At 40.0% G+C, this 13,458-nt stretch overlaps 1 protein-coding gene across 5 annotated transcripts; it reads left to right on the top strand.

Moving 5' to 3' along the window:
* The first annotated feature begins 71 nt into the window (after positions 1–71).
* Positions 72–12,592, top strand: LOC115597050 (zinc finger protein 1 homolog). Of its 5 annotated transcripts, none has more exons than XM_030442630.1 (5): positions 72–495; positions 4,634–4,688; positions 5,022–5,257; positions 10,581–10,635; positions 10,806–12,592. In XM_030442630.1, exons 1-5 carry the CDS (start codon positions 196–198, stop codon positions 11,921–11,923), a joined length of 1,764 nt encoding a protein of 587 aa, XP_030298490.1. In that variant the 5' UTR covers positions 72–195; the 3' UTR covers positions 11,924–12,592. The 5 variants fall into 5 exon arrangements, with proteins under 5 accessions (XP_030298490.1, XP_030298489.1, XP_030298488.1 ...); XM_030442629.1 differs by lacking the exon at positions 10,581–10,635 and adding an exon at positions 5,887–5,941 and having other exon boundaries at positions 73–495; XM_030442628.1 differs by lacking the exons at positions 10,581–10,635; positions 10,806–12,592 and adding exons at positions 5,887–5,941; positions 6,112–7,246 and having other exon boundaries at positions 91–495.
* Positions 12,593–13,458: the final 866 nt, after the last annotated feature.

Raw genomic sequence — 13,458 nt, 5'->3', positions numbered from 1 at the left:
AAACACTGAAAGTAGAAGAACGCACTTTCTGCAGCTGCTCTAAAACTGACTTTTCTTCCGGACTACTTTTTCAGTTGGCGCAGGGAGACGGTGACGCAGGTGACGAACACGGAAGTAAGTGGTCCTGGGCGGTGACGTTTTGACAAACTTCATCCTGAATCAGCTCCACGGTGAAGTGTTATTATTAAGTTCAGAATGCCTCACTGTGCGGTAAAGACCTGCGGGAATAAATCGAGGAGGAAATGCTCTGATTTGTCATTCCACCGTCTCCCGGTGAGAGAACCTAAGCGGCTCAAACTCTGGCTGTCTGCCCTCAACATCGGTGTAAACACTCCGGTGGACGAGCTGAAGAAATACGTAGTGTGCTCGGAGCATTTTGTCCCGGAGGACTACTCGGTCAGAGGACAGCCGAGGACCGGTGCGACGCACCGATATCTGACGCCGACGGCTGTCCCAACTGTGGGCGTGTCCTCCACTCCTCCAGGTGTCACAGAGGTGAGTGTTGATGGGCCACATCAGCTGTTGTCCTCTGGTTAATGTGAGAGGAATCTAATTATATCTTAGCTACATTACTAAACACAACTGTTGGATGAGAGTATCAAGTATAAGAGGCAAACACTGCTGCAGAGATGACATATTATTGTATATTGTGAATATACTGCCTGTTAGCTGGGCTGTATTGTCAGATATATATTATTTTTTTATAACATCTTTAGACAACAACACGCCTTAAAGGTGCGTTAGGCCTAAAAAATTATTATTAAATAAAATAATTATTATTATTATTTAATAAATAATTATTTTATGAGTATGAGACGGTTCAACACCCACACTTTATCTGCAGTTTTTCCGTGGTTTTGCACAAACGGCTCACTAGAGTTGCTCAGCTTATCTGGTCGCTTTGTGTCTGCTCTCGCTGCAGCTGCCTCCTCTCCCTCTGTTGCTGCTTCAAACATGACACCGGCTTTGGGACTGACCGGCTGATGATTGGCTGTTCTGCCTTAAGTCCCGCCTCTCTTCCAGGGTTAGATTTATTGTTCAGCTCGTGTTGATGAGGCGGGAACTAGCTGGGTTTGTATGGCAGGTGGATAGTGCCAATGCAAGGATTACCAGGAGACGGAGAAGGAGCAACCTCCCCTTCCGTCACCGCCTGACCGTGTGGATATTTATAACTAAATCCTGACATGTAACTGTGATTTTTGATAATTTAAGTACTAATAATAACTATCATGACAAAAAATTTACAAAGTCTGCAGATCAAGATAAGAAGCTGCAACTGGCAGTGAGCAGCTCTCTTTTCTGTTAGCAGTGAAGTGATAAACTCCATGACAGAACATTATAAAATATGATAATGTATACAACAACATTTAATGGTAAAATAAAAGTAAAGTTGCAGTAGGCTTCTATCATAAATATGCACATTATATAGTTTATCATCATCATCATCATCATTATTACTAGGCCTACTACTTTTCTTCTGAATAGTCTTGACTTTGAATGGAAGCAGCTGTAACGCTGGAATTTTTCATTGTGGATCAATAAAGTATTTCTGTTTCTGATTCATATATTATGCAGTTAGTTGTCCATATTTAGAATTAAATTTAATGAACCAAGACAGATGTCACATTTACATGTTAGGGTGTGGTTATTATAGACACAGATTCAATATTTAAGTGTTATTTATCATCACAGTAACAGCGTTACATACCCCCCCGCCCCCATTTACTTATTTATTTTAAAACACCGCCACCACATCCATCCCCCGTACTTTTGAAAAGCTTGCGACACCCCTGCTGTAGATCTACCCTGGCTCTGAGCGCTTCGCTATTGCTACAACGCTAACCTATGGGGACAATCGTTTTAACCACTTTTTGAGAATCATTCCAAGACCTATCGAACGCGAGTTGGTTCCTAAACAAGACACCACAGTGCATGTTTAACTCAAATAGTGTGGAAAAGCCGTATAAAGTTTATATTTCCGCAGGCAGCCACTCACCTCTGTTTATTTCTGGAAAAACCATTAGGCTAAGGTGGAGCAGCTGAGATCCCACTATAGCCTCAGAAGCGAACACTTTTTTCTTGTTGCTTTGTTTTGTTTACAAAAAGCAACGATCGAGCAGTGCAGACTAGTGTCGATATTATCTCCATGTGTAGATGTCATGTCCATATTTATGACTATGTAACATCATAGCAATAGTTGCTTGCATAGCAGCTAGCAGCTTTTTACATATCACTCGCTGCCACTGGAAAAATAAAATGAAAAAATAAAATAAAATAAATTCCCTACCTACCCATGACCTCAACTGACAACCAACAGGAACCAAACTTTTTTTTTTTTTTTAGGCCTTATGTAGTTGTGGTGATATTATATATTTTTTATGCCCTTTCAAACTAAATAAAACAGATTTAGTGACCTTACAGAAAAACACAATTTCATTCTGCTTTACTGTTCTGGGGTCAACTCAAACGTCCCTTATTATTTTGATATGTAAAGTAAAATCTTGTGTCTGTTGGCTCCAGACCTGAGCGCTGTCTTGTGATAATCATCTGGTTGCGTAGTGTGAATGGATGAATTGTCTATGCTATAGTGTGCCGCGAAATCTAACTTAACAGGAACTCAGTTGAGGAGTTCATCCTGAAGAGGGTTCTTGAAGCCTCCTCTGTGTGTGTGTGTGTGTGTGTGTGTGTGTGTGTGTTTGTTCTGAGAATAGGTTGATGCGCGATGCACAACAACGGCTCAAGTGTGCAGGACATTTTGTGTTTATCCTGAGGTGGAGGTGGAGAGGATGGGAACAATGTCTTGAGTGAGATCACATGTAATCTTGTGACTGCTACAGTTAGCAGTATTGTTTTCTGTTATTCTGAAGGATGTGGAGAGAGACCACCGCTCTTCAGTCATCATCTATGGGCTGCTCATGTGTGACGCAATAAAGAATTCTAGAAATACTTTGTAGGTGTTTTGACCAACTCTCATCTGCACTAGACACATGTTTATATTAGGGGTGGTGAAAAAAGTCGATTATTAATTAATTGCGATTATGATATTGACGATTATGATTCGATTATTAAATTTCCAAAAATCGATTTAAAAAAAAAAGAAGAAATAATACGTTTTTTTTTTTTTGTTTTTTTTAAATAGTAATACAAACTGGAGTACTCCTCTTACTGGCTTCCGCTACATGGTCCACAGTCTGGAGCCAAGATATGTTATTCCATCCCGGAGCTTTTTCACACTTAAATCGATTCCAAATCTTTACAAGGAGACAAAGCTTTCCGTGCAAGAGTCCCTCAACTCTGCTAACAAGGTAGCAATAACCTGCGATGCCTGGACATCCAGAGCTACAGTCTCATATGTGTCCGTTACAGCTCATTATGTCACCAGTTAATGGAAGCTAATGTCCTACGTACTTCAGACGAAAGCTATGGATGATAGCCACACAAGTGCAAATATGCGTGAGTTTCTCAAAGCAATGGCAGGCGAGTGGGGAATAGAGAAACACGCCCTGGTTCTCGTCACCGACAACGCTTCTAACATGAGTCCGGCTGCTGAGCTTGGCAGCTTTCTTTTAACAGTGAAACACTACATTTAACACAAATTGAAAAATAATAATTTTGATATTACAGTTGCACTGTACAATATTGAAGGTGCTGTGAGGTGTTACTCAAAAGAGAAGTAAAATAATTCAGCAGCTGGCTGATGTTAAATGGAAGATCAATAATCGGAAATCGATTTGTAATCGAATCGAGACTTCAATAATCGGAATCGAATCGAATCGGGAAATTGGGCCGATTAACCACCCCTAGTTTATATGTGGCGGACCCTGCCACTCTTCTCCTGGGGACCTTTTTTTTCCCTCTGAGATTAGCTTGTTCATTCAGTTTTGGAAAAAATAAATATTTCTGAGTTTGTTTGTTTTTTACCACAATATTATTGTGAATATTAAAATTTGAATTTTTTCTCCAAAACTACATCCTGCCCCTTTAACCCATCTGAAAACATCACCTCTTAGATCTGGATACTTGTGATTTTAATATTTAAGTGAAAAACAAAATGCAGAATTGTTAGAAAATCAATCTTTAGGTTGAATAACTTGTGAAAACAGATCATTGTGTATCTGCAGGCTCTCCTCTCCTGTTCTCAAGACCTTATTTTCTTTGTTTATTTAGTTATGGAAAAAATAAATATGTCTGAGGTTTTTTTTTTCATCTCTTTGATATTGTAAATATTACATTTCTGAGTTTAAATTTCTCCTCCAAAACTACATAGTGCTCCTTTTGAAAAGGCCAATTTGCCTGTTCCTTTTATAGGTCAAGAGAAGAGCTCAAAAACTCAGACACGATCAATCTGCAATTTTAATAAATGATGAATGAATTTATAAGTGAATACACAGAAAATGACCTGGTTTGAGCTTCTTGTGAGGTTCTGTTGCTTCTTTTGGGTTCTGTGATAGTCTGTTATTTAAGAGACCGAATGACAGAACAGTGAAAAAAACCTAAAATATCAGACAATTCAACAATGAAAGAAACTGTTGGTTGAAGCCTTAAGCTACGATATATGATCCAATTTTATAGCACATTAAGTATTATCAGAGATGAATGCCTGTTTTCATGACTTGTTCATTTTGTCTCACAGGATCCAGGAAAAAACAGGATCAAGGATGAATCCATGGATTATTATTGGTCTGAAGGTAAGACCTGAGGAGGAGGGACTGAAGACAATAGGAAGTGTTACACTATTAACTGCATGTTATGCAAGTCAAACAAATTAAATCACGCACACACTGAGGGCCAAGTTTCACTGTACTTTACTCCATGTTGTCTCCGTCATGAGTACGCGTTACAACGTTGGCCTCTGACGTCATTAATGCACGACAGGAAGGATTTTTAAAATCTCAACATTTAACATTTAGAGTATGTCTGCCTCAAAAATGTGTTTATCGATCAGGTTATGATTTCCAGTGTGTGTGCTGGAGGTTTCGCACATGTGCAACTTGACACCAGATGTCCTCTCTGTCCTTCAGACACCCAGGAACTGCTCCCTTCATTGCACCACTGTGAAATTAAGGTGGAAGAGATTCCCGTTCTGGAGGAAGCAGAGATCCAAGTGCAGCCACACGTCAAACAGGAGCTGGTGGATCGATGCATCGGTCCAGACATGAAGTTTGATGCTTCAAGCGGTGCTGAAGTCCGACTTCCCAAATCAGAACCAACCAGTGACTGTGAGCTGTCCCCATCTTCCTCTGCTGTGACTCTGATGGTAAATGAAAGCATAAAGGAGGACACCTCATTGAGTCTCTGCAGGCTCTCCTCTCCCGTTCTTGAAACCTTATTTTCTTTGTTTATTTAGTTATGGGGAAAAATAAATATGTCTGAGTTGGTTTTATTACCTCTTTGATATTGTAAATATTACATTTCTGAGTTTGAATTTCTTCTCCAAAATACATAGTGCTCCTTTTGATAGGGTCGGATTGCCTGTTCCTTTATAAGTCAAGAGAAGAGCTCAAAAACTCACAGAGAAAGACACTAAACAATGCTAAATTAATGGGCTTTCATATTATATCAGATCTGACACCATTAATCTGCAATTTGAATAAGTGATGAACGAATTTATAAGCAAATACATAGAAAATGTACTAGTTTGAGGTTCTTGTGGGGATCTGTTGCTTCTTTTGGGTTCTGTGATAGTGAACTGATTATCTTTAGATGATCCGTTATTTAAGTGACTGAACGACAGAATTGTGAAAAACTAAAATAACAGACAATTCAACAATGAAAGAAACTATTGGTTGAAGCCTTAAGCTACGATATATGATCCACTTTTATAGCAGATTCAGTGTAATCAGAGATGAATGCCTGTTTTCATGACTTGTTCATTTTGTCTCACAGGATTCAGGAAAAAACAGGATCAAGGATGAATCCATGGATTGTCATTGGTCTGAAGGTAAGACCTGAGGAGGAGGGACTGAAGACAATAGGAAGGATTTTTAAAATCTCAACTTTCAATATTTACAGTATGTCTGCCTCAAGAATTTCTGGTTATGATTTCCAGTGTGTGTGCTGGAGGTTTCACACATGTGCAACTTGACACCAGATGTCCTCTCTGTCCTTCAGACACCCAGGAACTGCTCCCTTCGTTGCGCCACTGTGACATTAAGGTGGAGGAGATTCCCGTTCTGGAGGAAGCCGAGATACAAGTGCAGCCACACGTCAAACAGGAGCTGGTGGATCGGTGCATCGGTCCAGACATGGAGTTTGATGCTTCAAACGGTGCTGAAGTCCAACTTCTCAAATTAGAACCAAACAGTGACTGTGAGCTGTCCCCATCTCCTGCTGCTGTGACTGTGAGTGTAAATGAAAGCATAAAGGACAAATGGAATGAAAGTGATGGTTCGTCGTCGCCTCAGAGTCACAGCATTGAAGTCTACGTTGAACTAGAAGAGCCTCCGAGGGAAGAAAAGACTTGCAGATTTTGTGGTAAAGGTTTTAAAATGGATTCTCATCTTATAAGACATGTACACCAGAGTCACAATGGACACAAAGCCTTTAAATGCCTGAAGTGCAACAAGGAGTTTGAACAAAGGTACCACTTGATCGTGCATGTAAGAATCCACACAGGTGAAAAGCCTTTCAGTTGTGATTACTGCGACAAAACCTTTGTTCAGAACTCAAGTCGTCTCACTCACATGAGGGTGCACACTGGGGAGAAACCGTACTTTTGTGCGAAATGTGGGAAAAGTTTTGCCACAAGCAATCATTTCAAACTTTGCAAAGTGCAGAATGAGGGCAAAAACACACCTGAGAGAGGGGACATAGATGAGAATCTTAAAGAGGAGAAGGCCTTTAAATGCTCTGAATGCAGCAAGGAGTTTAAACAAAAGCACCAGCTCGTTCTGCATTTGAGAGTTCACACTGGTGAAAAACCCTACAGATGTGATGTCTGTGGCAAAACATTCTCTCATAACTCCAGTCGACTTGGTCACATGAGACTGCACACTGGAGAGAAGCCGTATTTCTGTAAGAAATGTGGCAAGAGGGTTGGTTTTAGCAAACACCTGCAGTACTGCAAAGGGAAACAAAGCAAAAAAGCAAAAAAGGCCTTTCGCTGCACGACGTGTGGCAAAACCTTTTTCACAGACTCGGATCTGAAGGTGCACATTAAGAGTCATGAGTCATGGAAACGACACGTCAATGAGAAACTGCAAGGACAAGAGACAGAAGAGAATAAAGTTAAAGTGGTATGAAAGAACATCAGTGAGTATGTGACAGAGACATTTTTTTCTAAAACAAAATGCATTGAGTCATTTGGAATGGTCTGTTTCATCTTTAATCTCTCGTGAAAGCAATAAATTACTAAATGTCTCGACTTTAGTTGAATAGATAAAACAATATTCAGCAACAATATCAGCTTATGTGGACACAGCTGAAACATGTATTTTTTTCACTTTTTAAAAAATAAAATCTTGTTTTTCCACAAATATCTCCCCCCCCAGTTCCCCAGTTATTTTTTTCCAAATAATCTTTAACTCTATACATTTCAATTTTCATACTCATGTTGATTACATATTATTAAAAAATACACTGCCCACACACTATAATCACATATATGACCCTATTTCTATTTCTGCTCTAGCTCTTCTTCTGACCTTTTTTATTATGTTGCTTAATTTTTTTTACGGTTACTGCTGTGTATTGTTATATTGAACTGTCCTTTGGCTGTTGTGACACACTAATTTACCCGTTTGTGGGACTAATTAAGGAATTTCTTAATTTGATTCTGAAGCCATATAAAGACCAAGAAAATGAAATAAAAGATATCAAAAGTTTATTTTTTTTTTTTCAAACCTGGAAGCGACGTATGACCTGAAAGCTATTGGAAAAAAATCCACAAAAAAACTGGCATGTGTCATTCAACCAGGATAGGAAAACATTTCTGCATTGATTTTGAGTCAACAGGTCAAACGACGTGGAAGCTATTGAAAAACATGGCTGATGATTTCATGAAGAATGCAGACTTTTCTTCGATACTACATCATCATTATGGGATACCAAGTCATTATTTTGAGCACGTTTCTCCTTGTTTTGGGTCAATATATATATAAAAAAAAATATATAGTATATACTATAGAGATACTTTTAGATAGTAGATAATTCTAAGTAAGTTTAATAATAAGTTTAATAAGTTTCTCATTGTGATTGATTTGCACAATAATCTTCTTTCATCACATTGTCTGAAATGTGCTCCCAGACAGCTCAGTTCAAACTCAGTCAAAAGAAAGAAAATACATACTTTAATTAATATAAAATGTGTCCATTAGTAGGTTGACAAAACAGTCTTAACTATAAGCCCTAAAACAAAGAAAGTAGAAGACCGCACTTTCTGCAGCCGCTCTAAAACTGACTTTTCTTCCGGACTACTTTTTCACTGGGCGCATGTAGACAGTGACGCAGGTGACGAACACGGAAGTAAGTGTTCCTGGGCGGTGATGTTTTGACAAACTTCATCCTGAATCAGCTCCACGGTGAAGTGTTATTATTAAGTTCAGAATGCCTCACTGCGCGGTAAAGACGTGCAGGAATAAATCGAGGACTGGCGCTTATTTGTCATTCCACCGTCTCCCGGTGAGAGAACCTGAGCGGCTCAAACTCTGGCTGTCTGCCCTCAACATCGATGTAAACACTCCGGTGGACGAGCTGAAGAAACACGTAGTGTGCTCGGAGCATTTTGTCCCGGAGGACTACTCGGTCAGAGGACAGCCGAGGACCGGCGCGATGCACCGTTTTCTGACGCCGACGGCTGTCCCGACTGTGGGCGTGTCCTCCACTCCTCCAGGTGTCACAGAGGTGAGTGTTGATGGGCCACATCAGCTGTTGTCCTCTGGTTAATGTGAGAGGAATCTAATTATATCTTAGCTACATTACTAAACACAACTGTTGGATGAGAGTATCAAGTCTAAGAGGCAAACACTGCTGCAGAGATGACATGTATATTGTGAATATACTGCCTTTTAGCTGGGCTGTATTGTCAGATATATATTATTTTTTATAACATCTTTAGACAACAACACGCCTTAAAGGTGCATTATGTTGTTCAGGTGATATTATATATTTTTTATGCCCTTTCAAACTAAATAAAACAGATTTAGTGACCTTAAAGAAAAACACAATTTGATTCCGCTTTACTTTTCTGGGGTCAATTCTCAAACGTCCCTTATTATTTTGATATGTAAAGTAAAATCTTGTGTCTGTTGGCTCCAGACCTGAGCGCTGTCTTGTGATAATCATCTGGTCGCGTAGTGTGAATGGATGTATTGTCTATGCTATAGTGTGCCGCGAAATCTAACTTAACAGGAACTCCGTTGAGGAGTTCATCCTGAAGAGGGTTCCTGAAGCCTCCTATGTGTGTGTGTGTGTGTTCTGAGAATAGGTTGATGTGTGACGCACAACAACGGCTCAAGTGTGCAGGACGTTTTGTGTTTATCCTGAGGTGGAGGTGGAGAGGATGGGAACGATGTCTTGAGTGAGATCACATGTAATCTTGTGACTGCTACAGTTAGCAGTATTGTTTTCTGTTATTCTGAAGGATGTGGAGAGAGACCACCACTCTTCAGTCATCATCTATGGGCTGCTGATGTGTGGCGCAATAAAGAACTTCTAGAAAATACTTTGTAGGTTGTACTTTGTCATCTGCACTAGACACATGTTTGTATGTGGCGGACCCTGCCACTTTTCTCTTGGGGACCTTATTTTCCTCGGAGGTTAGCTTGTTCATTCAGTTATGGAAAAAATAAATACCATTTTACCACATTATTATTGTGAATATTAAAGTTTAAAGTTAAACTTCTCCAAAAGTACATCCTGCCCCTTTAACCCATCTGAAAACATCACCTCTTAGATCTGGATACTTGTGATTTTAATATTTTAAGTGCTTGAATATTCAAACCAAATGCAGAATTGTTAGAGAATCAGTCTTTAGTTTGAATAATATGTGAAAACACCTCATTGAGTCTCCGCAGGCTCTCCTCTCCTGTTCTTGAGACCTTATTTTCTTTGTTTATTTAGTTATGGAAAAAATAAATATGTCTGAGTTGGTTTTATTACCTCTTTGATATTGTAAATATTACATTCCTGAGTTTGAATTTCTTCTCCAAAGTACATCGGATTGCCTGTTCCTTTTATAAGTCAAGAGAAGAGCTCAAAAACTCACAGAGAAAGACACTAAACAACGCTAAATTAATGGGCGTTCATATTATATCAGATCTGACACCATTAATCTGCAATTCTAATAAGTGATGAATGAATTTATAAGCAAATACATAGAAAATGTACTAGTTTGAGGTTCTTGTGGGGATCTGTTGCTTCTTTTGGGTTCTGTGATAGTGAACTGATTACCTTTAGATGATCTGTTATTTAAGAGAGTGAACGACAGAACTGTGAAAAACTAAAATAACAGACAATTCAACAATGAAAGAAACTGTTGGTTGAAGCCTTAAGCTATGGTGTATATGGTCCACTTCTATAGCACATTAAGTGTAATCAGAGATGAAAGCCTGTTTTCATGACTTGTTCATTTTGTCTCACAGGATTCAGGAAAAAACAGGGTCAAGGATGAATCCATGGATTGTCATTGGTCTGAAGGTAAGACCTGAGGAGGAGGGACTGAAGACAATAGGAAGGATTTTTAAAATCTCAACTTTCAATATTTACAGTATGTCTGCCTCAAGAATTTCTGGTTATGATTTCCAGTGTGTGTGCTGGAGGATTCGCACATGTGCAACTTGACACCAGATGTCCTCTCTGTCCTTCAGACACCCAGGAACTGCTCCCTTCGTTGCACCACTGTGACATTAAGGTGGAACAGATTCCCGTTCTGGAGGAAGCAGAGATCCATGTGCAGCCACACGTCAAACAGGAGCTGGTGGATCGGTGCATCGGTCCAGACATGAAGTTTGATGCTTCAAACGGTGCTGAAGTCCGACTTCCCAAATCAGAACCAACCAGTGACTGTGAGCTGTCCCCATCTTCCTCTGCTGTGACTCTGATGGTAAATGAAAGCATAAAGGACGAATGGAATGAAAGTGATGGTTCGTCGTCGCCTCAGAGTCACAGCATTGAAGTCTATGTGGAACTAGAAGAGCCTCCGAGGGAAGAAAAGACTTGCAGATTTTGTGGTAAAAGTTTTAAAAGGGATTCTTATCTTATACGACATGTAGACAAGATTCACAATGGACACAAAGCCTTTAAATGCCTCGAGTGCAACAAGGAGTTTGAACAAAGGTACCAGCTCGTTCTGCATGTTCGAATTCACACAGGTGAAAAGCCTTTCAGTTGTGATTACTGCGACAAAACCTTTGTTCAGAACTCAAGTCGTCTTGCTCACATGAGGGTGCACACTGGGGAGAAACCGTACTTTTGTGCTAAATGTGGGAAAAGTTTTGCCACAAGCAATCATTTTAAATTTTGCAAAGTGCAGAATGAGTGCGAAATCACAGAAGACAGAGGGAACGCCGACGAGGAGAAGGCCTTTAAATGCTCCGAATGCAACAAGGTGTTTAATCAAAGGCACCAGCTCGCTCTGCATGCGAGAATTCACTCTGGTGAAAAACCCTTCAGTTGTGATTTCTGTGGCAAAACGTTCACTCAGAACTCTAATCGCATTGTTCACATGAGACAGCACACTGGAGAGAAGCCGTATTATTGTGAGAAATGCGGCAAGAGGTTTGCCAGCAGCCATCATCTTAAACTGTGCACAGGGACACAAAACAAAGGCACTGACAGATCCTTTCGCTGCGCAACGTGTGGCAGAACCTTTCACACCGAGTCGGACCTGAAGGTGCACGCGGAAGTTCACGTGGCCTGGAAACGACACCTCAGCGAGAAGCTTCAGGGGCAGGAGCTACAAGAGAAGAAACTTAAAGTGGTGTGAGAGAGAATCAGAGTCAGTGGGCTCCTCTCTCGGCCGTCCTCCTGCCTGAAACACGGGAATAAACCACAGCGTTCCATCTTGAATTATGTTTGAATTTCTAAAATGCATCCAGCTGCATTCCTTGTCATGAACACTGATATGCTCATCCGACAGATCATAAAATACAACAAAACTATGGACAGATGGTGCAGCTGTGCAACACGTCATAGTTAATTGACCCCGCTCTAAAATGAGGCTCTGAAAAGTGTTGCTAGATGAACAATAATTATCATATGAGCACGTTAATTTTGCCACCTGTGCGGTGTCTAATCAATAATAATTATACTAAGATGTATTATAATTTCTAAATTCCAAAATTTAGAATAATTTCACCATTTCAAGTGTTTGAATCAAGTTGTTTTGAATGCACTGTGAAGCTATCAGGGTTTTTCATTTTAAATGCTTTTGATTGTTGAATCACAACATCTTCCAAAGCTACTTCAACTTTCTGTTCTTTGGCCTGAAGGTTTCTGTGTGTTACAGAGTTTGTTCTGGCCCATCTAAACATTATATGTGTTACTGGGTTACAAAAATAACCACAACAGTAATGAACCAAAGAGGATGCCCATTCTTCTCATTGAATGTATAAAACGTGTTTCACATTTTGTTAATAAAACGGAAAAGAAAACACATTGTATTTATTTTTCTTCCATATTTTTGTCGTCATAAATGGTACGTGGTAAATTTTATGTCATTTTTTTTTTAAAACACAGAAATAAAGTTAGAGTCCTGCTACATCTTTTTTTCAGACAGTGGAGTTTTGATAATTAATTCAGGAGTCTCACAGCGTGGAGAAAGAATCTGCTCTGTCGTCTGGTGGTACGACAGCAGATACCTTTGTATCTGTTGCCAGGCAGCCACAGGATGAGCAGACTGATGCTCTGTAGACAGGTACCAGTGATGTTCTGGGTGGTTTTAATCACCTGCTGTCCTGGGCCTTGCCAGTTTGTAATGTTTCATGAATAGGGTTGCCAAGTTGGATTTATGGAAAAAAGGGCTCGACCAGCCGAGAGACAAACATTGCCATTCATAGTCATGCTACAAGCCTGGATAAAATCTAAGGTATTTGTATCAAGACTGTTTGTTCATGTTTAAAAAATGTACTAATGGCTGATGTAAACTAATAACTTTCAACGTTGGTATTGGCCTCAAAAGACCAGCTCTGGTCAGGCTATAATCATACGTATTTAAACAACATTTCCAAAATGTCTTGTTTACATCAGCAGCTTATTCTCAACCATCCCTGCTCTTGTTTGTGTCCTTCAGCTGCCCGCAACAGAAAGTGGGCCTTGGCTAAGAGAACCTGTTGGGAATGGCTCCATCAGCAAAGACACGCCTCACTTTATCGCCAGTCAGATGATTCTCCACCAAGCTACAGGCCCAGTTACTATCAGATCCTTCTTCAGAAAGCTGCATCAACTGATCCCAGTAAAACCTCCAGACCCTAAGCAACAACCCTGCTGCTGCTTCCTCATCAGTCTCAGGCCAGAAGCTTC

This window comes from Sparus aurata, chromosome 15, assembly GCF_900880675.1.
Source record: "Sparus aurata chromosome 15, fSpaAur1.1, whole genome shotgun sequence".
Taxonomy (NCBI): Eukaryota; Metazoa; Chordata; class Actinopteri; order Spariformes; family Sparidae; genus Sparus; species Sparus aurata.
This window is presented reverse-complemented; position numbering and strand designations above follow the sequence as displayed.

Coding starts and splice junctions, on each gene's coding strand:
- LOC115597050 (XM_030442628.1), top strand. CDS start 196: ATGCCTCACTGTGCGGTAAAGACCTGCGGGAATAAATCGAGGAGGAAA. Junction 496..4,633: donor CTCCTCCAGGTGTCACAGAG/GTGAGTGTTGAT, acceptor TTTGTCTCACAG/GATCCAGGAAAAAACAGGAT. Junction 5,942..6,111: donor GGATTGTCATTGGTCTGAAG/GTAAGACCTGAG, acceptor TCTGTCCTTCAG/ACACCCAGGAACTGCTCCCT.